Source organism: Podarcis filfolensis (genome assembly GCF_964270895.1).
Source record: "Podarcis filfolensis genome assembly, chromosome: 3".
Lineage (NCBI taxonomy): Eukaryota > Metazoa > Chordata > Lepidosauria > Squamata > Lacertidae > Podarcis > Podarcis filfolensis.
Genome location: NC_139606.1, coordinates 54405052 through 54432817, shown reverse-complemented (window position 1 = coordinate 54432817; position 27766 = coordinate 54405052). Strand labels below are relative to the sequence as shown.

Here is a 27766-nt window from a genome sequence, read left to right as displayed (position 1 = left end):
AAGATGCTACAAGACTCACTGCTGTTTATGCTGCCAGAGACTAACAAAGCAATCCAAACCACCCTTTATGCCAGGCTGGCTTGGACTGAGCAGAAGTGTCCCTCCACTGAGCTCTGTGGGCTAAGATGGCCTCTTGTCAGCACTGCTCTCCCTCTTCCACCCAGCAAATGGGCAAGTGGAAGGTCTACTGGAAGACTCATTACCACCAGGACCCAGAGGACAACCCAAAAACGGGTCCCAGGGGCAGGGAGAAGATGGGGCTCAGCTGGCCCAGGATCCACTGGACCCTGAGCTCACTGCTGATGCACAACTGTGTTAGGTCCAATCGTCTTGCCTCCATGAGCAGCAGGGTTGCAGATGCCATGGTGGCCCCACCACTCCACTAAGACCCACCAGCAGGGAGGTCAGGTTAAGCATGTGTCCCAACACTCCTATCGCTTCCAGAAGTTGTATTAGAGAGAATATACATAAATTCTGGAGCACTAGGGAAGAAGTACAGATCAATGGAAATCAATAATTTTTAAAATCTGAACATTTTAGTACCATTGGAAGCATTTGAGGAATATGACGATCCTTGACCAGAGCTAGCTGCTGGACTGTTCATGAAGTTGTAGCTCCCACTGTTCAGAAATTGCATGCCGTGTGCCTCCTGTACTGTCGAAGAGGACCCATAGTTAGGGGGTGACCTCGTGCTGTATGGAGATACAGCACAGCTGCTGCTGAAGTAGTCTCTGGAGAAGCGCTGCTGCTCATTGCTGGCTGCAAAATGGCTGGCCTCTGCCCTGTGCTGATAGGGTGCAGAAGATGGATGAGTCTGGGTCCTGAACATGACCGGGTAACCAGCACTGACTCCATAAAAGTTTTGGTTGGTTTGTGGCACAGTCTGGTACAGGGGCTCTGGATAAGATGCACAGTGGGAATGAGATGACAACGGTGGACCTACACTAGGAGGCCTGCCTGCCATCGGTCCCTGGTTGATGACGCTTCCTCGGCCAACCATGGCTGGAGATATGGGCGGAGTCATAAGATGACCTGTGCTTTGAGAGAGCTCCGTTTGACCTGAGAAAACAAACAGAAGAGTAGAGGAATGGTTTGCATGGTATACAGCTCCTTTCCATAGCACTGTCCACTTCTACACAGGGAAAATATGAGGAAAGGATAAAGGGTGGGTGGTGGGGATTTGTTTCCTACCTGTTAGCTGCATATTTTCAGGGTTCCCCATTGAGAAAGGATTCAGACCAGAGGACATGCTGCTGTGCTGATTGGTTGGCAGAGGGAAATAGGCTTGCTCCACTAGGCATTCATTTTTCACTGAAGCATCACTGGAAAGTGTACCAGCCTTGCTGCGGTTTGCTAGAAAGCAAGAGCTGGGGGATGCAGTAAAAGCAGCTTTACTGGCATCTGGAAAAATAAGACAGGATTCACAACGTGTGAAATAAGAGCATGCACTGCTGTGTGTGTATACTGCTATATATTTATATGAATTATGAAACTGTAAGAATGGGTCAATCATTCAGGGATGGTTCTTAAATATCTGCTGTGAAAGAGCACACACTTGAAGTGTACAGTGGGCAGTGTTAAGCGAGGTTTTCCCTTGAGGGGAGATGCATGAGCAACCCTGTGTCTTTGGGACTCAGGCATATCACCATAGAATCATAGAACTGTAGAGTTGGAAGTGACCACGAGAGTCATCTAGTTCAACCCCCTGCAATGCAGGAATCTTTTGCCCAAAGTGGGACTTGAACCCACAACCCTGAGATTATGAGTCACATGCTCTACCGACTGAGCAGTGAACCAGAGAGGATTGTGCACAGTAATCAAACGTAATAGGAACAGAGTTGTTGGACAATATAAACTGGTTAGGTATATTTTAAAAGAACCATATCACTTGGTACCTGAATATTTTTTAAAGTACTCTTTTACATATCATATAGTACTTTTTCAGGGTTTACAGTGGGTACCTATTCTCCTCAGGGTATTATTTAAAGGCTCAATATATCCAAGAGATAGCCTTCTTCTCTATGACCAGCTAGGATTTTCTCGAAGGTGACCTTTCTTGATTCATAATCCCTCTGCCATTTCCAAAAGTTGTTTTCAGAATCAGCCTCTGCAACTTGGAACTCCTCCCACCCCCAGGGGCTCACCAAAGCCTTAGCTCAAGCACCAACATGACATTTTGTAAGACCTTTTTAGGGTTGGCATTTTGTGACTGAAGCTGAATTAATAGGAACAAGTGGGGAGCAATCTGTTTAAATTTTAGTTTAGCTTTATAACAGCACAGTCCTATGCATGCCTGCTCAGAAACGTGTGTCGACACTGAGTTCAGTGAGACATGCCCCAATAAGTGTGTTTAAGACTGCAGCCTTAATCTATCATCTATCCCAAGAGAAATTTAAATAAACATATCACCCTGCCAATATTAGGTATGGAAGAATAGTTGTTTAAATATGTCAAAAACAACCAATCAGCTTGGCTACCATTGCCTAACCCCAAACAAGTGTGAACATCATCAAAGCTTCAGAACTCTCAGGGTTATAAACCTAGTTACCCAGATTCTTCATATACTTGTCCAACAGATTCTGGAGTTCTTGTTCTTTGTCGTTGTTAAACTGGGTCTCCATGGCAAGCAAGATGTATTCGTCTAAAAGCATGCGGACCAAATGAAATGAACCTTTGCAGCGGGAGAAAAGAGGAGAGAGAGAGTGTATGTCATAAAGTTATCTTGGTGACCATCTCTCAACACTCTACAAGAAGCAAATGAAACAAACAAATAATTGTTGGACTTTCAATGACCTGCTAAGACCAACAAGAAGCAGTGCTTAACTTCTCACTCTAATCTTGCTCTGCACTGGCCCCCCAAGCTCAATATGTTGACTGTCCTGTAGGTTATTTGGCCACTAATGACATCAAAGTACAACACTGATGAAAGTGAGATATGCTTGATATTTGAAGAGGGCATACATTAGAGTAAGATAAAGCTGAACTCTGTAGACAAGAGTCCGGGTTTGCTATATTTCAGTTTCCCTTATACTAAACAACAAGAAAGCAGTTGGCAGAGTCTTGCTAGCAGACTTCTGTAGAATAAGAGTATGAAAATGAGCACATTGTCATGAAATCTTGACTTAACAACACTTTTAAGATCTAATTCCCAGCAGTTGCTAGGGGCTCTTTGAGATGACAGAGCTGTCATTAAAAAAACAAAAACAATCATTTATTCCTGGTAGGGATTGAAGGATCTATCAGGATTGGTTCTCTCCGTTTCCCATTTCTCCAATCTTAAATTCAGTTCTCCAGTTTTGGAGCAATTTTCAGTTTAAAAGTATGAAAGGTTCACCAGCAATTTCTTCTTATAAACACGTTTATTCACAGTTTTTACTAACATACAAGCAATTTTCCCTAACATGATTTATTTTTGTATTTTATGTATTATTTGTATTCTTTTCACTAATATATTCATTTTTGTGCACACATTACATGCATTTATGCACCCAAATATATGCATATTTTTTTTGTAAACGCTGGTTTGTCGCAGAACTTTATCACAACAGTCAGGTAAGTTTGAATTTTGAAGGGTAAATGAATCGAGTTTCTCCATCCCTAACTCCAGGGTTTGTCTAAGAATTATAAAGGAAAAAGTGCCTGTGAACATGTAGAGAATAAAATGCTCTCTGAGGTGAAATCACCTCTTCTCTATACACTTAGGTATATAGGGAATGACTGAGGCCCATCTTGGCTGGGAGTCCTGGCAGACCTGCTCCCTGCCTTGCAGGCCTTTTCCCACCTGGCCTGGGAGGGTGGGGCTCTGACTGACTCCAGCTACAAAAGCTGAGGCTGCAGGGTGTTTCTTATGGCTGTTCACAGGGGCTTGTTGCTGTTGATAATTCTTTATATCTTTATTTTGCATCTTATTATTTATGTGGAAATTATTCAATTGGGTTGTGTAACATTTGATGTTTTGTTTATTATTTATGACTACTTTTGCTATGTTTGTAGTTATTTTTTGGATATGTTGCAAACCACCTTGAGCATGGTTTTAACTTTGGAAAGGTAGCATACAAATAAAATGATTGATTGATTGACTGGACAGATTAAAAACACAGTATATGGTTTGCATACAAAAGGTGACAGGTTTCTCCAGGCAGGGTTGGAAAATCCTCTTGCCTAAACCCCTGGAAAGCCACTGGCTGTCATTGTAGACAATACTCAGCTATATGAACCAATAGTCTGACTCGGTCTAAGACAAATCCTATGTACACATATGTAGATAGGGAGGGACTTCCGTATGAGAGGTTGTGAGCACAAGTTCCAGACAAAGCTTAGTCCCATCACCTCTCATGTAGAAATTAAACATGGCATGAATCGTGGCATCTATGCCTTTTAATGGTATAAATACAAACCCATTGCCAAAAAGCAATAACATAAGTACACCAACAAAAATATCAAGAAAAACTTGCTTCTAGTTACATGGAGGTAAAAGAAAATCACTTAGCATCTCAACAACAAAATCACGTTTTTCTCTAAAATTAAAAGAACCAGTTATATAAACCACAGAGATAAAGACAAAAGTTTGGTTGGAGCCAGGGCCTACCAGAGCCTAACATTAGAATTTATTTTTATTGCCATAACTCAGTCCTAGAAAAGCAATGTAAGAACCACTGACTATGTGTAGAAAATACTTATCACCACTGAGTAATCACAACTAGTCTCTATATATCTGGATTCGAGAGGACTTCTGTTTGGCTTCTGGGAAAATAGGCTCATCTGTGTGACTTTGACACCTCCTAAATGGACGTCCCACCTCATTTCATCTGGTGGGGCCCCTGGTTACACCTTGCCATAACTTAAATAGGAAAACAAAGAATTTGAATAAAATCAAATACCAAAACTTGATGCGTTGTTCAAAGTGAGGGTGTGCATTACTCGAGCTCCAAAAAAGCTCCATTTGAGAAGAAAGTCTTGTGCCCTCTTCTTTAGGGATCGACCATTCTGCTTACTTGCCTAAACAAAATGGCAGGGAGGGGGGGTAGAGAGAGAAAAAAGAAATGAAAACCAAATCCACATATAGTGGAAACTATAACATACCCATCCTGCTGTGAAGTACAGTATGTCTGAAGACCAATGCCCATGCATCTTGCTTGTACAGTGGTACCTCAGGTTACATACACTTCAGGTTACAGACTCCACTAACCCAGAAACAGTGCCCCATTAGTGGTGCTTCAGGTTAAGAGCAGTTTCAGGTTAAGAACGGACCTCTGGAATGAATTAAGTACTTAACCCGAGGTACTACTGTAGTGAACTTGCTTGAAGACTATGTCAAAAACCAGTTATCGTTAGTATAGACCAGGGGGTGACAACATGGTTGCCCTCTGGATGTTGTTGGACTCCAACTCCCATCAGTCCCAACCAGTAAGGAGCCTATGGTCAAGGATTATGGGAGATGTCATTCAAAACATCTGGAGGGTACCATGGTGGCTGTGCCTCATACAGGCCATAATTTTGTAACCTACTGCTGCAAGGTGAACATCAGTCAAGAGTGTATTCACTTGATGTTGGGAGAAAACAATGTTTTCTAAGAGAGCCAGTGTGGTGTAGTGGTTAAGAGCGGTAGTCTCGTAATCTGGGGAACCGGGTTCGCGTCTCCGCTCCTCCACATGCAGCTGCTGGGTGACCTTGGGCTAGTCACACCTCTTTGAAGTCTCTCAGCCCCACTCACCTCACAGAGTGTTTGTTGTGGGAGAGGGAGGGAAAGGAGAATGTTAGCCGCTTTGAGACTCCTTAGGGTAGTGATAAAGCGGGATATCAAATCCAAACCCTCCTCCTCCTCCTCCTCCTCCTCCTCCTCCTCCTCCTCCTTCTTCTTCTTCTTCTTCTTCTTCTTCTTCTTCTTCTTCTTCGAAGTGGAGAGCACAATCCAGGCCCCAAACTAAGGACCTTCAAGGCTGTGATCTTAAACACGTTTATCTCACTGAGCACAGAGGGATTTGCTTCTGCGTAGACCCCACTGCATCATTAAGGCTGCAACAGCCTAAGCACTTTTACACTCCATTCTAAATAATGGTTGCAGCATCACTGATGCGCCTGCAGAGACACTTAATGGATATCAGGGCCTGCTTCTGTCTCTTGTCATGCATGCATGCATGACATACATACTTTTATTTGTATGCTACCTTTCCACAGTTCAAACCAAGCTCAAGGAGGTTTACAACATGAAAAAATACGCAACTACAACATAACAAAAGCAACCATAAACAATAAACAAAACATTTAAAAATACAAAACCAATCCAAATAAATCACAACAAAATCTAAAATAAAGATACAAAAAACTCACAGCAACAACCCCTGCCCAGCAACACCCCACAATATCCCCACAAGAAATTGTGCTATCAATCTGTCAGTCCTTTCTGTGTCCAGGCGTTGAAAGACGCTCTGACACTGCCTCCCTTGCCAGGACCCAGCAGCAGCTTGTGGTAACATGACGAGCTGCCCCTTTTTCAATCAGCAAACAAAAGGAAGCCATTTGGTGTGACGGAGAGAGGCCCTGCACTTTTAACTGAACAGAAGGTAGAGGGCAATGGAAGGATTACGTGTTCTGTAAATCATTACCTCTTACTCAGCTAATCTTGATTCATACAGTAAATTGTTCAGCATTTTTTTCCAGACGTGGGAGGAAAACACTGGAAACTATACCTGTTTGCCCTAGAACAATGTTCTGCAACAGATGCTGAATGGTGGACAATTCCACCCCTCCCTTGCTTCCTCTGTTTAACAGTGATTATCTAAAGATTAGCTAAACAGAGCTGAGAATGCCATTCTACTCTGCAATATTTCAATTCATTCTTGAATCAGGGGACTTAATGATCATTTGAATTGTATAGTGATAGTGTATGGATTCTGAGACCTTAAGGTCTTCTCACAAAGTACAGGCGTACCTCATTGACTCTTATAAGGATGCTGGTGCAACTGCAGCCAGCCCACCCCCCTGCTGCTGTTGCCCCCTCTGACCATAGGGCCGGAGGTGGCTAGGGCTGAAGCTGGGTTTTCCCCCTCCTGCCCCTGCAGGCAGGGAGGCCTGGCTTAATAGAGTACAGTATAGTGCAAACATAAAATTTATATGTACTGGGACATACACAAAGAATTGGGTGACTTGCTTTATTGAAATATTTGGCCTGGAACCAAACCTGCAATATCTCTGACGTATGCCTTACTTATTTCTATCAAGTTGAAGCCTAACAATACATTGGATTCAGTTCAGATGTAATAGTCCCAGTCCAACAAACTGTTACCTTGTGCGCCCTCATCCAGTGTGTCTTAATGCATTGCTTTCTGGTTTGTTAAACCCAGTGCTTCACCCCAAAAAATGTTTGGGGTACTCTCATTTTGGCTGCTCCCCATCCCCTCCCCCCTTCTTCCCCCCAACTCCTGGATGAGGGACTCAAGGTGGCGGCAGCAGTGCTGAGAGGACAGGAAGGCCCCCGGCAACGGCGGGGTCAGCTTGAGTGAAGAGGGGCAAGTGCTCGCTGGCTGACTCTAGCCCGGCAAGAGGAGGAGGAGCGCCATTGCCTCCATTGCAGCTGCCCCAGACTCCCCTCCCCGGGCACTGGTGGGGAGAATGACGGAGCTCCAGTCTGCACTGCTACTGAGGAGACAGCTGGCATGTTGGTCCGTCAGTTGGTCGGGGCAACACAAAATGTTTAGGGGTATGTACCCCTGCATCCCCCCAGAAAAAAGCACTGGTTAAACCGCAGTTTCCCATTGTATCCCCTCCCCAGGAAGGGAAGGTGCCAGTTGGGCACCATGAGAGAGAAGACTGCTGATCACAAGAGGAATAGACTTTATCAGGAACAATTTGATTTCAGTTGGGGCTTACCTTGATAACCCTTTGCTCAACCACAGTATCCAGCCATTCAATAAAGGACTCCACAGTGGCATTCTTCTTTAAAAGGTCCTTCAGTTCTTGGAACACTGTAATAGAGTCATCTACCATGTAAAAAGGAAAACATGTAGTTGCATTCTACTCTGAACAGGAGAGAAAGCCACTCACCAGTCATTGATAGTTTTGGAGCATGTAAAGGAAAGGAAAAGGAAGAATTAGAGCAGCAGAGGTGAAATGAGAAGACAGCATCTTGAGTTCATCAAAATAAAGTCCATTGAATTCAATGGGCCTATTTTGAGTATGTCTTAGCTGGATACAACCCAGTAGTTTTAGCTGTTGCTTGGAATACACCCTTACAGCAATTTTGAGAAACACAGGAATAAAATACCATAAACTCTTGATGGTTTAGTTGTACCCAGTCTTATACCAGCTACCCTGACTAAGTAGACTTTAATGCCTCACCCACTTTGGTTTGTGGTCTCCAGAGGGTTTGTAACAAGTCAATGTGGCCTTGTGGCCTTCAGACCAAAAATGGCTAGGCCACTCCTCTTGATTTAGAGCAGTCTACCTCAGCAGTCAATGGTGGGGTTACATGCACCCTGTGGAATTTTTCTCCTGTGGATTAACCAGTCTTTTCCTGTCTCACAGCAATGATAAAGCTATGCAAGCAGAACAGAAGAATGGAGTAAAAAAAGAAGAGGAAAAGAAATGGCACTGAAAATGTAAACGTGTCTTAAAAAGAAAAAAAATACTTTAAAAAAGGAAACAAAAACCAGTTCATTAACTCTGAAACTTATTATTCCTTAGTGAAATACTTTTAACAACCACACAAAGATCAGAGTGTAGCCAGACAAAAGGAAAAATTAGCCAGGTCATCATAACAAGCAATCACCAAGGATAAAATCAGGATGCCAATGATCCTGTAATGATTTCAGCAAAAGTCTGAAATATCAAAAGTGGTGGTTCAGGAATAGAATGAAGCTGATTTTTTCCAAATAATATTTTCAGTTGTATACAATCAGCTGCCTTTATCACATTCCCAAACCAGGTTCTTCAATATCAGTGGCCACAATGTGCATGGAATGAGAAAGAGCTTCTCCCAACATTTAAGTGAACTGAGAAGCTCTTGCTTCCTTGCAGTTTCAGGCACCTGTAGTAGTAAACATCTACAGGTTAAGGCCTATTCTCACACATGAGACACAATCACCTTAGGCTTAAGCTGTTGGATAAAGCAAAATTAAACCTATATTGCCTGGGAATCATTTGATTTTTCTTCTGACTTCTCTTGGACATTATTAACACCATTATTAGTACTTCTTTCTTTCTTTAAAACATTTCTATACCACTTAAGATTTCAAAAATCTCTTAAGTGGTGAAACGATTGTTACAGGACAGAAAAGGTTTAAATGTGATTTTTAATGTAACATATTTTAAAAGAAATTCCCTGGGTGTGGGGAACAGCAATGATTCCTCCCTTGACCAGCAACTTACATTCAACGTAGCCCTCTCCCTCAGAAACCATGCTTCCTGAGACTGTGAGCAATGCCTGAGATCCAATGCTGTGCAGATCTACTTTCTCAATATCAGCAACCATGGCGTTCACTATATGTTGATCAAAAAGAGCTGGTCGAGCAATCTGTGAATAGGCAACAGGGGGGAAAACTATGCTGAAAATGCTAATGGAGATGGGTGGGGAGATGACACTACTGTTTCTCTTTATGTTTATGTTCAGAAGACCATACAGAATCAGTATTATTATTTTTGGCCCCCTTAATGTTTTCTGACATAGAAAAAAAATGGAATGAACACTGAAATAGCAAGCACAGTTCTTATAACTGGTGTCTGCTCAGTTTCAGATGCAATGAAATTAGCTGGGGGTTAAGCTGCACCATCAGAAAGCACAGAGCAGGTCTGGGCTGCCTGAAAGCACTCAATCAGTGGCAGCAGCTGTTCTTACCAGCTCTTGCTTGTGAATCTACAGCCCTGAGAGAGGTAGGTGGGTTGGTAAATAGCAATGTGTTAGTGAACATGGTCAGTTGGCCAGGACCAATTCAGAGGGGAATGAGCAAAGAGGGCTCCCCTGAGCGAAGAGCACCTTCGCAACAATGGTTTGTTACCCTTTCTGCCTAGAAGTGTTCCTTCCTCTCTTTGCCATTATTGCACATTCACCAAATGCATGGAGAGGAGCAGTTCTCTCTTAACCTACCGATAGCCACCTCAAGCTTTGTATAGAATCCAAGCACAAATATATAATGGGTTGCAGGGTGGCCAACCTCTGGTGTCTGCATGCTTCATAACACATTAAACAGAACACTACACATTAAAAACGTCCGAATACAGGGATGCTTTCAGATTTCTATGGAAGGTTGTATAATTATTTATCTTTTTGATATCTGATGGGATGGTGTTTCACAGGGTGGGCACCATTACTGAGAAGGTTCTCTGCCTGGTTCCCTGTAACTTCCATTCTCGGAATGGTCTATCACCACTACTCAATGGATCTAAATGGTTTGAAGAGTGGTAGGGGATATATTATCCCATATGGATGGCCTTTGCTGATTCCCTGGTAGCCCACTGGAATGTGGAGTTAACCAGGGGCATTGACTGTCTGGCTCCAAAGGACCCTCTCAGATGGAGCCTAGATGGAGCCCAGGTGGCCTCATGGTTTTCCCCAGGGCTGAGGGCAATGAAGCAATTGCTGAGACAACTAGAGCACCAGTGGCAAAAACCAATGTCTCTTGTCAAAACTTTCAGGTCACTCTCTTCGTCATGTGTGCAGTGCTATGACCTTTATTCTAGATTTACCTGAGCTAAGTGCAGAAAGGAGGTTTGACGCTTCAGCGAAGATACAAATCTTCGTGCTATGGGTAATTTCTTTGTTGCAAGGTCTTCTGGTAGATTTTCTAGTGATGAAACAATCCAGTGTTCCCAGTTTTTAGCAAAATTTCTTATATCAGCCAGCAAACTAATGAAAAGGAAAATAGTAGATTGGAATCAACTTCTATATTGATTTTTGTCATAATCAGGAACGGCTGAACAAAAATGTTGGACAATCTATGCGGCATACTTGATAAACCAACACAAGCCAGACTGGTTGCTTGAGGTCTCAAAAGCCACGTGGCCAAAACTCAAGACCCATTGCATTTGCAAATAAATGCACAAGACTAGCAACACTGTGGGAAGCAACGGTAAGTGTCACATGGTGTTATTCTGCACCAGCATAACAAGATGGGCCAAATCTACTGTCCCAGCAGCCCAACTGCTATTGCTTGACATGGCAAAGTAGCAATGTGCAATGGGTTCTGGCTTTAGCTAAATCAACATTTGCCACTGCAATCCTATCCAATCAAAATATATTAAGCCTTCAACCTTACTTGATACTGCATTAAACAACAGGGAATGAAACAATACAAAACAATTCAGCCTAAATAAATATATCCAACAGACACCATTAAAAAAACTATATTAATACTGCATATCACGGTATAGATAATGAACACTGAGACAGCTGTTTAGGAAGGGAAGGCTGAATGATTTTTTCCTTAGCTAGCAATCAGCATTGGCAAAGCTGAAAGTGCAAACTAACTCTTTGTTTTGTGGTATGTGTACAGTCCAAAACTAGCAAGGGGGAACTTGTGTACAGCCCTGTCTGCTGATGGAGGAGATTCAGCATAAGGAACCACTCACATACTGCCCTTTTGTACATAGAGAATTTGGTTGCCCTTGCTGGATGAGAAGAAAGAAATGCAACTGAAATTAGCAAGTGAAACATTGCTGTCCATCAAGCTGTTCCCTGTTCAACTACAATAATTCACGTCATTAGGTGTCGAAAGATCAACGTTTTTTAAAAATGGTAATTCCTCCCCCTCTTCCATATCAGTTATCAAAATGTCCACCTTTATTATTCAATCAACATCATCTTATGCAAGTAATTGCTCACCTTTCTGGCATTTCTTGCATAGTTGCAGGGATGAGTACATCTGTAAGGACCTTGAATAAAATGGCAGGAAAATGAAAAGTTCTCAAACACCAACACATTCCAATAAACTGGTGCTTACTAAAGCTTCCTTAAAATTGCTTTCTCTACACATAAGAGATTATTTCAACAACCATTCACAATCATTAAAACTTAACAGACTGAATAATTTGTAGAAACTTTAACACTTCATAAAAAAGTTTGTAGAAACTTTAACACTTCACTTCCCTCCCCTTCAACCATTACACTATAGGTGGTACTCCTGATAAAAAACTAGAAAGGAAGCCTGACACTCCTGTTTTCTATCTGCGGTGATTTTAATGATTTTTGTATGGAGGAGTATTCAGTCACATGAACCCTGTATGGAGACTGAAGCTTCTCACTTCAGTGAGGACTTAGCTTGGGACAAGATTTCCATTCTCCACTTTAGTTAACATGGAACACACCTTGTATAGTATTGAGTCGCAAACACAGAAGATGTCAATGATCACAGGGTTTTCAAGCAGGGGGAGGAGGTGGTCGGGCATTCCTTGCCAAAAATGTAATAGGAAATGTTGGATCTATGGAAGAGCAAGCAGAGCACAGATATGAATGACATGATGGCCATGACCTTCTACAGGTAAGTGCTAGCTGCGTACTCAAGTGAGCCTTACCTCTTCAAAGTTTCCATTAATGGCATTGTCGAGGACACACTGACAGTGGGTTTTGTACATCATGATAAGGGTATCTACCTATTTCAGGAATTAAAAAATAAATAAAAATTAGAATCAAATGAAATTCAGAGACATAAGAAGCCACTTTATACTATCAGGTCATTGGTCCTTCAATCTCAGTATTGTTGACACCGAGTGCCAGAAATTCTCCTGGGTTTCAGGTAGGAATGCTTCTCATTCTTCCCTGGAGATGCCGGGACTGAACCTGGAATCTTCTGCATGTAGAGCATGTTTTCTACCACCGAGCTATGACCCTTCACACAAACTTTCACCTCTTCTATGGGAATTTAGTAAGTATCACAGTCCATTTTTGCACTAACTGTGAAAGCTGATCTAATACAAAATAATAATGTATGGAATTCAGCATTGCATTTAACATATATATGGGGTGAGGCCATCACTGAGTTGTTAATTTATTTGATTTACCATTTATGAAAGATTTTCAAAGTGCCTTGGAAGCCTCAGTTGCCCTCACAGCAAACATATCCAACTATCATAAGCACACAGGACATTGCCTTCTACTTTATCAGACCATTGGTCCATCTATTGCTAGCACTGAGTGGCAGCATCTCTCATGGGCTTCAAACACAAATCTTTTGCATGGAGATAAATGACTTAAGAAGGCTAAAGAGTGATTTGTCATGGCTAAGCCATGATTTCAATCCAGCACTCTCTACTGCAACACTCAGGCTGGAGCTAAAGCTTTGCCATGCTCTGTCATTCTGCTTCTTGATGTAATACAGAATAGAGTTAAAAGTATAGAGCAATAGTGTTTAACATGCCAAGATAAACTGTCCAATCAAAGTGACTAGCATTTGAAACTAAACATTCCAAGTTGGGTTCTTCTGTTAAAATGCTGATTTCTGACTTTGATCTCCAAAGTGGGCATTTTGGTAATTGAATGTTATACATCATCTTGCTGTAAAGGTTGATCTGGACCACCCAATCAAATAGAATCATAAAGATTTTGTCAAAGCTATAAAATTATTTTAAACACTAATTTGCCTGGCACATGCAGACTGTATCTTCTACAACAAGGACATGTTGTATGCTTTAGGTAGAGCACCTTTCCAAGCTAAACTGTCTCAATAGAAACCAGTGTCTACATTTTCATGGACTCCTGTGGGACCCAAAGCATATCTGAGGCTTTTAATGGAGATTGGGAAAGTCTGGGAGATCCCAATGATCAAATGGACAATAAGCCAAAATTGTGAAACATTTTCAGTGAGATTGTTCATAAAGGTCTACATTTTATGTGATTGTTCACAAAGGTCTACAAAGAAATGAACCCAATCTGCTAGCTGAAATGCCCAGTGCTCTTTTCTGTCATGTAAACTCCACATGTACATAATTTAAAAATAATCAGTAAGTACAAGTGTGCTATCTTCTGTTCATTGACAAAACTAGGCAGGAGGAAAAATCCACTTAATAATTTGCCCCAATCGTTTGCTCCTATCTTATCAGTGCTAAATTAATCCATTGGTATTTGGAATGGATAGTACTCCTAACTATTTCTTTGTTTTGCCCTTCTTAAGGCAAATACCACCTGTTTGTAAAATATTAGGCAAGTTAATATGTAAATAATTTAACCACTTTCCACCGGAGAGCCAGTTAAAAGGAGATAATAGAGGTTTGCTCCCACTATAAATCAGTCAAGTTTGTTTGATTATAGATATTTCTACTTGTTTCATGTCACTACTACTGTGAAGCCTTCAAGGGAAGAGGCAGATTAAAAGGAGCTGATTTAGTTCAATATATTATCACTTTACATTTTTACCTTGTCTTTGGAGATGCACCCATCCAATACAAGGTGTTGGGCGCTGGGGAATTCTGGAAGAAGAGTCCCAGTTTTGGAGCTCAGTGAATATTTCCGAGTGAATCCACCCTATAAGATGGAAAACAGTATTACATCTTCACGCCAAAAACCAGCCGCAATTTTAGCAGGATAAAAGTTGGCCATACTAATTGGCATAAATTTACTGATCAGAATTATGAAGCTGGCATTATGAAACTTTTTGCTTTTGTTTTGATCAGTATTTTGTTTTTATATTTAGATTCCATTATTTTTATTTAAAGTATGTTTCTCTCTCTTTTATTTATTTGTACTTCAGATTTGGGTTTCCCCTCAAGTTTCTACTTTGCAAACCACTTCAAGATTGCTTATATTAAGTTGTGAATAAATCAATTAAATTAATAATAAATCTATGCATATGTAGACTAAATCAGAAATATATATATGGTGGTGCTTTAGCACACAGGAAAACACACACACACACACACAGAGAGAGAGAGAGAGAGAGAGAGAGAGAGAGAGAGAGAGAGAGAGAGAGAGAGAGAGAGATTGAATTACAATAATAAATCTGCCCAGGCATTTTCTGGATCAACCAGATAGCTCCAAGTTCCCCACCTGCCTATATTTCTACACTAACCCTAAGCATTAAAAGGACAGAAGGAGAGGGAAAAGGGGAACAGATTTTCTAAAAAAAACCTGGATGCTTCTTCCTGAAATGATTCCAAAAACTGTGTTTTCTCCTTGTTGCCTTCTTTTTCATACCTGCCCTTTAAAATGTTTCCATTATATTTTAATTTGTTTTTCTTTCTTTCTGTGTTTTTTTTTAAAAAATAAAAGATTTTGAAACTGAAAAAAGTACTTTCCACAGCAAGGAAACTCATATTCTCGGGATAAATGATCATAATCTGTATATTATGTGTAAATTATTCATTTTGTAGCTTTTGCAGACTTTTTAATTTGTAAGAGGGATTTGGGTGGGATCAGAGGTGGAAGGATTGAGAGCCATAGAGGAAGGCTCCCTTTGATTTCTGGGCCCTTAGCAGATGCTGGGATACAACATTTGTATGGAGTGTGGGTAACTATGTGTTGGTAACTACTGAAAGCTAAATTTATTTGGATCCCATATTTTCGATTCTACAGTTTACAACATGGAACCAGGAGCACAGAATGTGAATAACGGCAAAACATTGAAGAAGTGCAACATTAGTCTGGCTTGAACATTGCATCCCTTTATATTTATTCCAGTGACCCCAGCTTTTGACTTTGTTATATATCGGCACTCTCAGAATTAGCATGCTGGGTGACACAAATCAGGCCATCTAACTAAGCAGTCTATCCATGGCCAATCTCATGATTCAAGGATAATAGTCAATGGATATTTTAAATTAGAAATTCCCAAACTGTAGTCTGAGAACCATCAGTGGTCCACAAGCATCATTCAGGTGGTCCATGGCATGTCTGTGGATTTGTGGTTTAAGACAGGAGATGGCACATCCATCACATTAAATATTTTTATTTTATTTTTAATGGTTTATTATTGCTTCATTTACTTCTTATATTGTGTTTTATTGTGTTGCATGGAATTCAAATTGTAATGGCGTAAAATGCAATATAAAAGAAATAAACAAAGCTCTAAAAATACCATTAAAGCATCTGGCACATTACGATTTCTATGAGAGGTGGAAAAATCAGGAAGTGGTCTACCAAGACCCTCAGCAATTTTCAAGTGGTCCATAGAGGTAAAGATTGGGGAACCATTGTTTTAGATTTTCAACAATTTAAAGTAAAATAAAGTGAGCAAGCATAGAAATATAGATAGTCAGGCTGCACCTCACCTAAGAATCAGGCTACACAAACACAGATAAAGAGCTAAATGAAAGAAGTGATGTGTGTTCACATTCTGTATTGACACAAACATTAGGTGATTTAAAAGACTGTCATGAGTCAACATGGCTGCAGTTGAACAATTACCTATCAGCATTTGGAGACTGTACCCATCAAACATACAAAAATGAGGGGCAAGGGGAGCTGAGGAAGGAGGTGTGGTGTTTGGGTTGTGTCGAATGCAGAGAAAATATTGGCATGATGAATTCAATAATGAATCTGAAGACTTGGGTCTCAGCCGCACATTTGCCATGGGTGTCTTTCACTTCGAAGGAACTCGTTGTAAGCCTACTTAACGTGAGAGTCCATGACAGCAATTATTTGTGGCTCAATTAATCACAGAGTCTTGAATGGCACAATAAATGCTTTAGATAAAGGAGTTTGCTGATACTGCTGCCTTTGTGGTGGGTGAGGGGAGCCAGCCATTTGCAAATCTGTGTGCCGTAGTGAAGCAAAAAAGGTTGTAGACGTGGGAGGCTTGGGAAAGTTCTGGCTATAATCAATTAACATAATCTAATGAACATTATTGACTGTAGTTCTGTAAAATATTCATACCTTATGTTACCTGGGGGACATGTTGCTAAACAATCTAAAATTTTGGTCCTCCCCAAACAGGGGGAAGCTGACATTGAGAAGAGCTTCGCTGATGCCCCACATATATGGATTGTGCTATTGTACAGTTTAGTTGTTAGGCCACCTTGAACTTGGTTGTATCTGTGTGGAGTCAAAAGTTTCCTGTAGCTGTTCTGTTCTTAAATCTCTAATTTGAGTTCACTTCCCCCTCTGGATCAAGAGTCTGCATTTTCTAGTCTTCTTACCAAGTATAAACAACAGGCCACAACTACATGAGGTTTTGAAGCAGACATCAAAAGACTGTGGAACTTCTACTATGGGATCAGCAGGGCTCTGTGTATCTGATGTTCCCACCACATTACAAAAGCATATGAAATATTACTCACCTCATTCTTCAACTTGCTTCCAGAAAACCTTTGAAAACCAAGATATTTCACATTTGCATTAGGATGTAAAATTTAGGAAATGTTGAGAAAAGTACTACCACCCACTAGTTATCATGTTTCACAAAAGGGAGGGTGATGCTTTTTTGAGGAGAGTGAAGCAACATCTATTTTCACTTGGTTAATAATAATAATAATAATAATAATAATAATAATAATAATAATGCAGATATATATTCAGCTATACTGAAATTCTGGTGGTGATGGAGACTGAAACATTATTTGACAACTTGCCCACTCAAACCAATGCACTAGATACCACCAGTGACTGCAGACATATAGAGGTCTGTTTTTCCTTAAGAGATTTTCTGCAGTCAGAGGAAATTTGGATTAAATGCAACAAAAATTATGGCCTGGCATTTTGATGTGGATGTTGCAAAAAGCTTCTGTGTGTGAGTAGCAATGGTTCCACAATAAATTCCTGTCTGCAAGCAGCCTAACTCAGTCCCAGAATAGCTAAAGGTTTGCCACTTTGTTGATGACTGTGCCTTTTCTGTGGTGGCTCCTTGCCTTTGGAATGCCCTCCCCAAGGGCACCTACTAGAGACCTCATTTCTCTCATTTAGGTGCTAGACAACACAATTCTGCTTTCCCGGGCATTTAAGAGCATGTTCCCCAAAGTGTCCCCAATAAGGGGTGTGTTGTAGAGTTATGCAATTGTCCCTGTTGGCTTCAACCCCACCCACTATCAGGATGTTCCTCCCACACACAGACTGCCCACAAGGCAATGGGACCATAAACCAGTTGTTCTCAAAGGGTGTGACACGGCACACGGGTGTGTCAGGAAAGGGTAGCCATTAGTTATATGTTACTTCTATCATATAACACAAATAGGGCCTGAATGCACCCCCCTCCCCTGTCCACACTTTGAGCATTTGCATGTTCAAGCAAATGCCTGATCATGTAATATAATAATCAAGTGGTGAAAAATCAAGTGTACATGTGTGAACTAGCCCAAGGTGATTTTTGAACATCATTCAACACTATATCAGTTATACTTCAAATGTTATTTTACCATACCTTGTCAAACCTTTTCCAGAATACACTGAGTGATAGTATGCACTGCTTTCTTTAATGCCAATTCCATAATAGTGATATCTGTAGCAGGGAAGAAGCCAACAAACAGATATAGAGATAAATAAATAGATGATAGATAGATAGATAGATAGATAGATAGATAGATAGATAGATAGATGATTGATAGATAGATAGATAGATAGATAGATAGATAGATGATAGATAGATAGATGATAGATAGATAGATAGATAGATAGATAGATAGATAGATAGATAGATAGATAGATATAGATGATAGAGAGATATGCTGTTAAAAGGGGCACAAAAAGTTGAGGACAAAGCAGAACCCAGACTTTCAAGTTTTATTTTTTTATGTTCATTAGGTAACCTTCATTCAGTAATCCTGTCCCCCAAGACAGGACATTATTAAAAGCTAAGATTTGAACTTAGGACCATGACTAGTCAAGGTGATGAAAGACCCCAAAGTGTTATCACAATAAGAAGTTTCACCAGTGTCCCTGAAAAGGTGCCTGCCTTTCCTTAAGACTCATAAGCAAATAAGAGAAAAACAAGACAGTAGTTTATATGATGGCAACCATTTTGTCATTAGGTATTGACATTTAAGCCAGGAACCCAACTTATTTGGATTTTTAGAAACTGCTTATTTCCAGCAGTCTGAGGTATGCAGAAGCAAGCTCACTCGCCATAGTGAACTTTAGCTATTGAATAGTTTACTATCTGTAACATAAAAAGTAATTTGTTATATAAAATATAGTATGATAGAAGAGGGAGGATCAAGAAGAGGGAAACTGATTTATAGGATGGATAAGAGAGATGGGATAGGTTTATTTAGTGTCTAATTGTTTTTATTGTACTGAAAATAAATAAAAGCTGTGATGACAATCTTCATATATGTATTTTTCGTCAAAATTTACTGTAAGAAGCAGAACAATCTCTCTCCCTCTATTTCTTCACTCTCCCATTTTCATGTGCATGGACATATGTTCCTGTGCGGCAAGTAGCCCTGGCCTGAGCATATGCTGACACAAATGATGGCTGATAAGGGCAATGATAGGATTAAGCTGCTCAGGCACTTGCAATAACTCATTATCGCAAGGCCAGCTGCCATATCAGTTTTATTAACCCACTAAATCACTTTTAATAAATAAGATAATGCCTTTCAGAAATGGCGCGGGGAAGCTAAGATTTAGCATTGATCAAAGTCTACAAAGAAATTAAACTGTAACTCGAGCTCAAACAGCCCACAGCATCTGCCCTCCATGACACCTACACAGGTCATCCCTCAACAGGAACCGCAGCTGCACAGCAGACCTTGGCCTTGGTCCAGAGGAAGTTACTTGTGTGGCTAAAGCCCTATGGCTTAATTTAAGCACAACTAATTTATCTGTCACGTTGATTTCAATAGGGCTTATGTCCAACCGGCTTTCTCCGCGCTGGGCCATTTGTTTAATGGTTCCTACTAAGTTAACTGCCTGCGGGATTTCATGGACAACAGTTGTGTGGAAGGGCCTCTTCCTCCCGGGCTTTCCATCACTTTTGCCATTTTGCTACGCTTACTCTAACCTCTTCCATCTTTCACTCCCTCCCCCTCTTGTTCACCCAGCCCATTCATTCTGTCTTTTGTAAACCACTTTGTGGTTTTATTACAGTCAAGAGGCATATAAATGTTGGGAGATAAATAAATAAAATTTTCAGCCTTTTCATCAAACATCAAAGTAAATAAGGCTCGGTTATAGGAAATCAGTAGGAAATGAATCTCACCTGGGCTCACACAAGGGTATTTATAAAAGATCAGACCTAGAGTACATGGATCTGGCTGCCAGTTAGTTTCTGGGCCTAATTCAAGCTGCTGGTTTTGAGCTATAAAGCCTTAAATGGCTCAGGCAGTGGCAGAGAACAGGCAGGGACGTGGCTGGCACGTGTCCCGGGGGTGTGGCATGTGTCCCGGGGCATGGCACGCATCCTGTGGGCGTGGCGCCCACCGCAGGGTGGTGGTGCTGGGGGCGGTGCACTCTCCCTGCCCCCATCTTCCTCCGCCTGTGGGCTCAGGACTGCAATACCTCAAGGACTGATTCTCTCTATATGAACCAACCCAAACCTTGCGATTATCAGTGGAGGCCCTTATTCTGGTGCCCCCTCCATGAGAGGTCCAGAGAGTGGCAATATGAGAACGGGTCTTTTCTGTGGCGGCCCCCCATTTGTCGAATGCTCTCCCTAGGGAAGATCATCTGGCACCATTTTGTCCAGTTTTAGGCACCAGGCAAAAGCTTTCCTTTTTACCCATACTTTTGTCATTTCATTTGAAGGTTTTTAAATATTTGTGGCCTTTTTTAGTGGGACAGAGGGTCTGCCAATGATATGCTTGTGAATCATCCTAAAGACATTTTGATTTGCTAATCTGTTGCACCCCAGAATTTTCCATGTTGATATCCTGGTTGAGTTTTTTGTTTTCTTCAGACCTCATCTATGCATATTTTAAGAACTGTAAAACATAATTGTTGTAAGTGTGGACAGGCCAAGTGCTACTGAGGCTTTGAGGGGCCTTTTAATTAATAGCTTTCTTCTTGGGGGTTGGACCCAGAGCTATCATTCTATCATTAATATTCCCCATTAATAATGCCCAGTTCCACAATTAGGTTTGGAGAAAAACCTCCTATCAGCTCCAATAGGAGGCTTTTTTCAAACCTAACTGCTGTGTGTGACTGCAAGATGTGTGTGTGTGATTATTTTGGCGAGTGCAGCTAGGCCCTTTGGCCCTGTCTGCTTTTTATTTGGCCCTATCCATGCAGCCCCTGGAAGATCAGCCACAAGAATATATGGCTCCATGTCTGAAATAGATTCTGCACCCTGTTTTAGAGACTATTTATTAATTCATCTCATATGAGAATTCCCGTTGTCTGATTTTATGGCTTAACACACACATTTATAGATTGAGAAATCACAGCTCCGAAGAGCTAGAGGTGGAATATCTCTTACTTTGAGTGGCCTCTGGTGCCCAGCCGCCTTGTGGTGAGAAGAGGAAATTTCTGACGAATAGTCTAGAGTGAAAGATCAGAAATTAAATATCTATAATGGGAGGGCAAAGGCTGTGGCATTGTGTTAATCTCCCCTGCCGCTCTCATTTCCCACATTATGAAACCTGAATGTAAAACCTCCATAGCTTAAGATTTACATCTAGGAACACAGGAAGCTGCCTTAAGCCAAGTCAAGCCAATGGTCCATTTTGCTCAGATGCATCTACAACAGCAGGTAAGAGATTTCCAGGGTTCCAGGCAGATGAATCTCCCATCCCTACCTGAAGTTTCTGAGGATTGAACCTGGGACACTCTGCACACAAGGCAGATGTTCTTCCACATTCTGTGCCACAAGAACAAGAATCAAACAATTTTGGACAAGTGGCACAAGAAAAGCCCAGTGTCACTTTTAGCATCCCACATGAATTGCCCTAGAGGCATCAACAAGACAACTGGGCAATATGAGTAGCTGGACAGTTACCAAAAAGCCAGGTGGGTTTTAAAACAAGGGTTTTTTTAGCTTGGAGAACCAATTTATTCAATGTGGTTTGAGATAAGGAACTCTGAACTTGAGATGTGCCGATACTGGGTTGTTGTTTTTCAGTTCAGCAGCATAGCTAATCTTGTTTTGAAAAGGCCCTCCTTGGAAGTGACTTCTGCAACGGCACAACTGAGGGTGAGCCAAGCTGCCAAAAGTCACAGACACCACAGCTCAGCAGCCAACAACAGAGCAAATACCCTGGAGCCGGAAAGCCCCGCATCTAATAGAAAGAGATAATCCTACTGTTGCCAAAATTCGGAAAAGGAAGTAATGCAGTTGGGGGTAGGAATTAAGGTTAATTCACTCTTGTTGGTACTGAAGTCATTTAATATCATTGGGAGACATGGACCCCCTCCCCCATTTCATTAAACTAATGTGTTTCAGCTCCACAAAGCAATTGGGAGATATCATGGGTGTTTTTTGAACTCTGGAGCTTTCTTGGTATTTAGTTTCACTAGTTCCTAGTAGTTTGGATTTAATTTGGAAAGCCCACCTCTCACTTTGATTAAATAAGTTCAACATTAAAGCGTGGGTGGATTTTTGTCAATTGGGGGTAGGAGGGAAGAGGAAAGATCTGCCACCTGCAACCCTATCCTTTTCAATCTCTTTCATTAACTGTGCCCTGTTCTCATGTAATTATTACAAAAGTTACATGCCTTTCAACTTTGCCGACTCCAGCAATCCTTTTCCTCTACCCTGCACCTCTTCAGGTGAAGGACTGATTCTATCCTCCTGCAAATCCCCGGCTTCTACTACTGCCCCTTCTCAGTCCCATGTTGCAAAACAAAGAAGGACATTGAGCGTATCCTACCAGGAGTAAGATTTAAAATAACATTTCACTGAAAGCACAGAGGGCTTTGCTCAGTCCTGTTATCATGGGAGAAATCAGAGGCTCAAATTAAACGCCTCTTGAAGAAATTGAGGGAACTGGTTTTGTTTATTTCAAAAAAGCAATGAAATGAAAACAGGTGAATCAAATGCCTTATTTACCTTCCCAAATGTGGCAGCACAGGCAGGTTCAAGTTTCTCCTTCCTGCAGAAGTCCAAGTAATGTGCATAGAGGATGCACCTCGGCAAACAAACCCCTTCACATACAATATAATTCTCTTCCAACCTAAAGGTGGAAAACAAGCCAATAACATGAAATACTCTGTCCTATCCTTAATCCTAGTTTATCTACCTTTCTTCTTATTATTATTACTGACCAGCCCAGAAATTGGGGGGGGGGGGGGTCCTGGGCCTTTTGTACTGTGTGAATACCTCCACCACTTTCTTCCAATCATTTTTCCTAAATGTTAATAGTCCTGTCTCTGACCTAACCCTAAGCCAAACCATAGCCTAGCATGAACACAGAGGTGTATTGGCTTCCAGGGAGCATATAACAACTGCCTGGCTGTCCTTTTAGCTCAGCAGGGCACAGCAGTTTGCCCAAGCTTTGGTTTAGTATGTGCCACCTGCATGCGGGATCGTGGTTAAGATCACTCTTCCTCAACCATGATTTGTAACCAAGGTTTGTTTAACCACAATCCTGCATGTGAACAACATGTGAAGCCAAAGCTTGGATCAGCTGTCACAATGAGCTAAAAGCCACCCAAAGAGCCACCCAGAATGACTGGGGCAACCCAGCCAGATGGGCAGGGTGCAATTATTATTATTATTATTATTATTATTATTATTATTATTATTATTATTAAAACAGACCTGGTAATCCATATTTAGGCTTACAATGACATGGAAATCACGCTAGCCTAAAACAATTAAAAATGGACACATTACATGGGGAAAAGTGACACTGTACACAGCATGGAGCACTCTAGATGCTTGGACTGCAGCTCCCATAACCCCCGTCCAGCATGGCTGATGGGCAAATATTCTTGGAATTATAGTCCATAATATCTGGAGGGCACCATGTTGTATACCTCTGGAGTAGCAGGAAAGGGGCATTGCATGTCTACTCCAAAGCAAGTGCCATTGAGTTGAATGGGACTCAGTAAGTGTGCAGAGTTAACCAGCACTCTGGAGTGGCCAGTGGTCTTACCATTGCAAGGTGAGCTGCGTCTGCTTCTTCTTATCCTTCATCATCTGAGTGATCGTTTTCTTTGGAGGCGAGTGTTTGTTCAGAGATTTTATCTTACTTTCGTGGCTCTTTCCATCTTCCTCTTCCAAGGAAAGGGGTTCACGGTTAAAATGAATTTCTGAGCACAAGGGAGTTTAAGAAGAAAACACAATGAATCAAAATGAACTGTGGGCTGTTGGTTCATTTTATTTTGCTATGCCTGTACCTGGGAAGTCCACACAATTTTGAACTTGGATTTCTTGAATGGGAGCTTTCCCCTCTTGATGCAAATCAGAGCCACATGGGGAGAAGCCTAATCCAAATCAGGTGTGTTGCAAAGGCAAAGAGCCACATCGCGCATACACACAAACACACCCCATAGTCCCAATGCAACAAGAGCAACATCCCCATGGCTGCAGCGGATGACTTCTAGTTTTGTCTTCTTATCATAGAGCTATACAGAGTTTTAAAAGGTGTGAAAAGAAGAATGTTTGGTAGGCATACGGGAAGAGGTGAATATTTGGTCCAATCAATGCTGCTGTTTTGGCTATTCTATTCATATCTCACATGCAGACTGTTCAATTTTGGGTACCTCGGTAACAAAACCCCATGCACCAATAGACATTACTCCAGTAAATGTTCCTTTGCCAATTTGGAATCTGTAGATACCCAGCTGAGGGAATGTCCACCTCAGACTTGCAGACTTTAGCACCAGCAAACACTACACTACTAAAAGACACCATCTTGCACATCTGTATAGTAAACTGAAGCCAAGCTCTGTGACTGTAATTCTAAGAAGCCCAGCTAAAATCAGGGAGAGATTCGCATTCCAAGCGTATGTATTTATTTAGAAGGGAGTCCCGCTGAGTTCAAGGGGACCTCTTGCAGCCTTTCGCTTTCTGTAAATATGTTTAGGATCTGGGTTTCAGAGAGAGAACGGCAGCGAAAGGGAGGGAATTCGGTGGGAATGAAAGCCTTTGTATTTTTCTCACCAAACTGAGGGGGTGATGTGGGGGGGGGGATGACCTGTGCGTCCTTTTCACTGCGTACTTGGAATGCAATGGAAACAAGATAAACTCGGCATTGGCTCCGTGGCATCTCTTTCCACTGCAATTATTTGGAAAGACGTTCCCTTCGCATCCGTGGGCGGGAGGGGAAGACAAGGAGTTTAAACCCGAGCATCCTCCATCCTGGTTTCTGCTCCCAGTGCCAAAGGCAGTACAAATGGGATCAGGGGGTGATGACAAATCCCCGGGGCTGGTGCAGAGTGCGCAACGGCATTTGATCCCAACCCAGCAGGAACACACGAGGAAGGGCTCCCGGATCCGAGGCTGTCCCCACCGGCCCTGAGGAATTGTGACCCCCTCTCTCTGGGCTGCCCCTTCCCGCTGGCCGGCGTGCAGCTGCCCCCTCACCTGCCTTGATCCCCGCGCGGAGCCCCGGCTCGGGGGCCCCGCGGCGCCGTCCTCCGGGCAGCGAGCCGGCCTGGGGCGCCTCGTCCAGCAAGCCTTGGGCCAGCAGCTCGGCGTAGCAGTCCTCGTCCTCCTCTTCGTCCTCTTCGTCGTCGTCGTCGTCCGCCTGCTGCGGAGGCTGCGGCTGGCCCGGCGCAAAAGCGCCCCGGGACGGGAACTTCGCCAGTTTCTCCATCCTCAGGGCGCGGCGCCCGCCCCGTCCATAGGTGGTCGGGGGCGCAGAGGGGCTGGAGAACACGCGGGGAGGCGGCCACCCAACCCCACTGCGGCCCCAAGGCGGGGTGGCGGGGTGGGGAAGGACAGGTGCGCGATCTGGAACGGAGCAGGTGCTGGTCAGGTTGGCACAGGCGGAGCCGAAGGGGCATGAGACGTGAAGGCTGTCTCCAGTCAAGCTCCTATATGGGGACAGGAGGAGGAGGAGGGCCGTCGAGAACAAACCGCTCTCCCGCTTCAGCACCGCCAGGCCGGGGAGAAAGGAAAGCCCTGCCCACCCATTGTCACGCACTCTGCCCCACGTCAGATTCGCGACCTCTTTCCCTTTTCCTTTTAAGCCATGGGCAGGTGCCCCTGCAGCAACTCCTCTTTGCTCAGATACAGCTCCCGTTTGCTCTCCAAGGCTCGTCCCCAGAGGAAGGGACGTTCTGATAACGGTTCTTTTGAGCGCGTGCAAAGTGGAGTCACCGTAGTCGCCTCCTACAGACTAAGATCAGGCTTCCAAGCCAGAGGGCGCGATTTCATAGAGCTGCAGGGGACCCTGAGGGTTCTATAGTTCAATACCATGCAATGCAGGAATCTTTTGCCCAACGTGAGGCCCACGGCCCCATGATTAAGAGGCTCTTGCTCTACCGACTGAGCGATCTAAGGGCCAAGGCTCCCGGCAGTTCTAACTAAAGTATGGATGCTGACCTCTGATGAATTAGAGTGGGTCGGTTGATACTGGATCTTTGATAAATACCGGGAGCAGACAGGTGATCCCCAGGCACTTTGTAGACAGTGATGCTCACTGCCAATTCACAGTGCCCTGCAGTGATGTTCACTGCCAATTCACATTGGGTGGGGAGACTGTATCGTCCACTCCCGAATGTCCACTGCTGCGGGACATTTTTAAAAAATATAATGTTCCCCAATATTAAAAGCAACAAGCAAAACCCACCACCCACAACTATTTACCTACTTTTGGAAATCCAGCCAGTACTAGATTTTCATCTCTTTGGACGTTATAACATTCAAATATGCACCTCTTTACCCTCAGTCTGGGAAGCTGCACAATTAACAAAGGATTACTATCCCCCCCACCATGAGGTGCTGCACAGAGAGTGCAGCTGCACCTTGCTCGATCACCTGCAGAGAACAGGTGGGCTCAGGTGTCCACACAGACTTTAGGCTTCCCACCCTCACTCTGTGATCTCTTAGATAGGTACTTAGTATGATGCACAGCTCATTTACAAAATCTCTCGCAAATCAGTGGGGAAGACAAACGCACCACAAAAAGAAAGACCGGCAGGCAAATAACTATATATACTTAGCCAAGTCCTGTTAATAAAGCTCCACTGCTGTCCACCTGCCAGGAGGGTAGGAAGAGAGATGGATAATTCCAGTAACCTGTAACTTATGCAGGTAGGGCAAGTTCAGAAGTTAGAAGTGCCTTTTTAAATTGTTCATTTAAATTGATTATAATATCATGTTCTATATATTTTATTAATTTTAAAAATGCTTTCATTCAGCTGTAGCTGGTACAGTCTGATTGGCCCAAGGAGATTCAAAACAGCAGCAGCAGCAGCAGGAAGAAGAAGAAGAAGAAGAAGAAGAAGAAGAAGAAGAAGATGACGAAGAAGAAGACCCTTTGGTATTTCATTCCACATCTTTGCCTTGGAACTTTTTGCCAAGCTTCTATAAAGTCCAACTGCTCTATACTCAGTAGGTGGTGACAACTGACATTCCATTGGGCTAAAGCATTGTGATATTTGTTCATTTGTTTTATTGCTTACATTTCTATCCCATCATTCCCCCCCAAAAAAGTTCAAAATTGTGTACATGATTCTCCTCCTCCTTACTGTATCCTCACAACAACCTTGTGAGGTAGGTTAAGTTGACAGACTGTGACTGACCCAAGGTCACCTAGTGAGCTTCATGAATGAGTGGAGATTTGAACCATGGTGTCCTAGGTTCTGAGCCAACACTCTAATACATTCTAATCTTTGGCGATCACTTGTAGCCGAGTAAGATTGTCTTCCATAAACACGGTTTTAACAATGTGTCCGTAAGTGACTGTGGAGGCCAATTCTGAACCCACATGTCCTTCCTCAGTGGGGACATTGGTTTCTGGGCGGGAGTGAGTGGGCTTGCACGTTCCCTTGTGAGTGAAGCTGTAGGGAATCTCATACTCCCAG

The 27766-nt window shown here is 42.5% G+C and overlaps 1 protein-coding gene across 2 annotated transcripts in view; it reads right to left on the bottom strand.

Moving 5' to 3' along the window:
• Window positions 1-26018, bottom strand: part of RFX6 (regulatory factor X6) — a 31610-nt gene extending 5592 nt beyond the window's left edge. Inside the window, exons 1-17 of one of the 2 annotated variants that reach the window (XM_083608522.1) lie at window positions 25320-26018; window positions 23887-24043; window positions 22839-22962; window positions 21270-21331; window positions 18276-18353; window positions 17200-17227; window positions 14342-14449; window positions 12505-12582; window positions 12298-12411; window positions 11816-11865; window positions 10681-10840; window positions 9367-9511; window positions 7870-7979; window positions 4881-4998; window positions 2549-2671; window positions 1192-1401; window positions 544-1059 (exon numbers count right to left, since the gene is read on the bottom strand). In XM_083608522.1, coding sequence (XP_083464648.1) covers window positions 544-1059; window positions 1192-1401; window positions 2549-2671; window positions 4881-4998; window positions 7870-7979; window positions 9367-9511; window positions 10681-10840; window positions 11816-11865; window positions 12298-12411; window positions 12505-12582; window positions 14342-14449; window positions 17200-17227; window positions 18276-18353; window positions 21270-21331; window positions 22839-22962; window positions 23887-24043; window positions 25320-25551 — 2413 coding nt within the window. In that variant the 5' untranslated portion in view covers window positions 25552-26018. The remainder of the gene's footprint in view (window positions 1-543; window positions 1060-1191; window positions 1402-2548; window positions 2672-4880; window positions 4999-7869; window positions 7980-9366; window positions 9512-10680; window positions 10841-11815; window positions 11866-12297; window positions 12412-12504; window positions 12583-14341; window positions 14450-17199; window positions 17228-18275; window positions 18354-21269; window positions 21332-22838; window positions 22963-23886; window positions 24044-25319) is intronic. The other variant, XM_083608523.1, reaches the window with a different exon arrangement.
• Between the last annotated feature and the right edge of the window lie 1748 nt (window positions 26019-27766).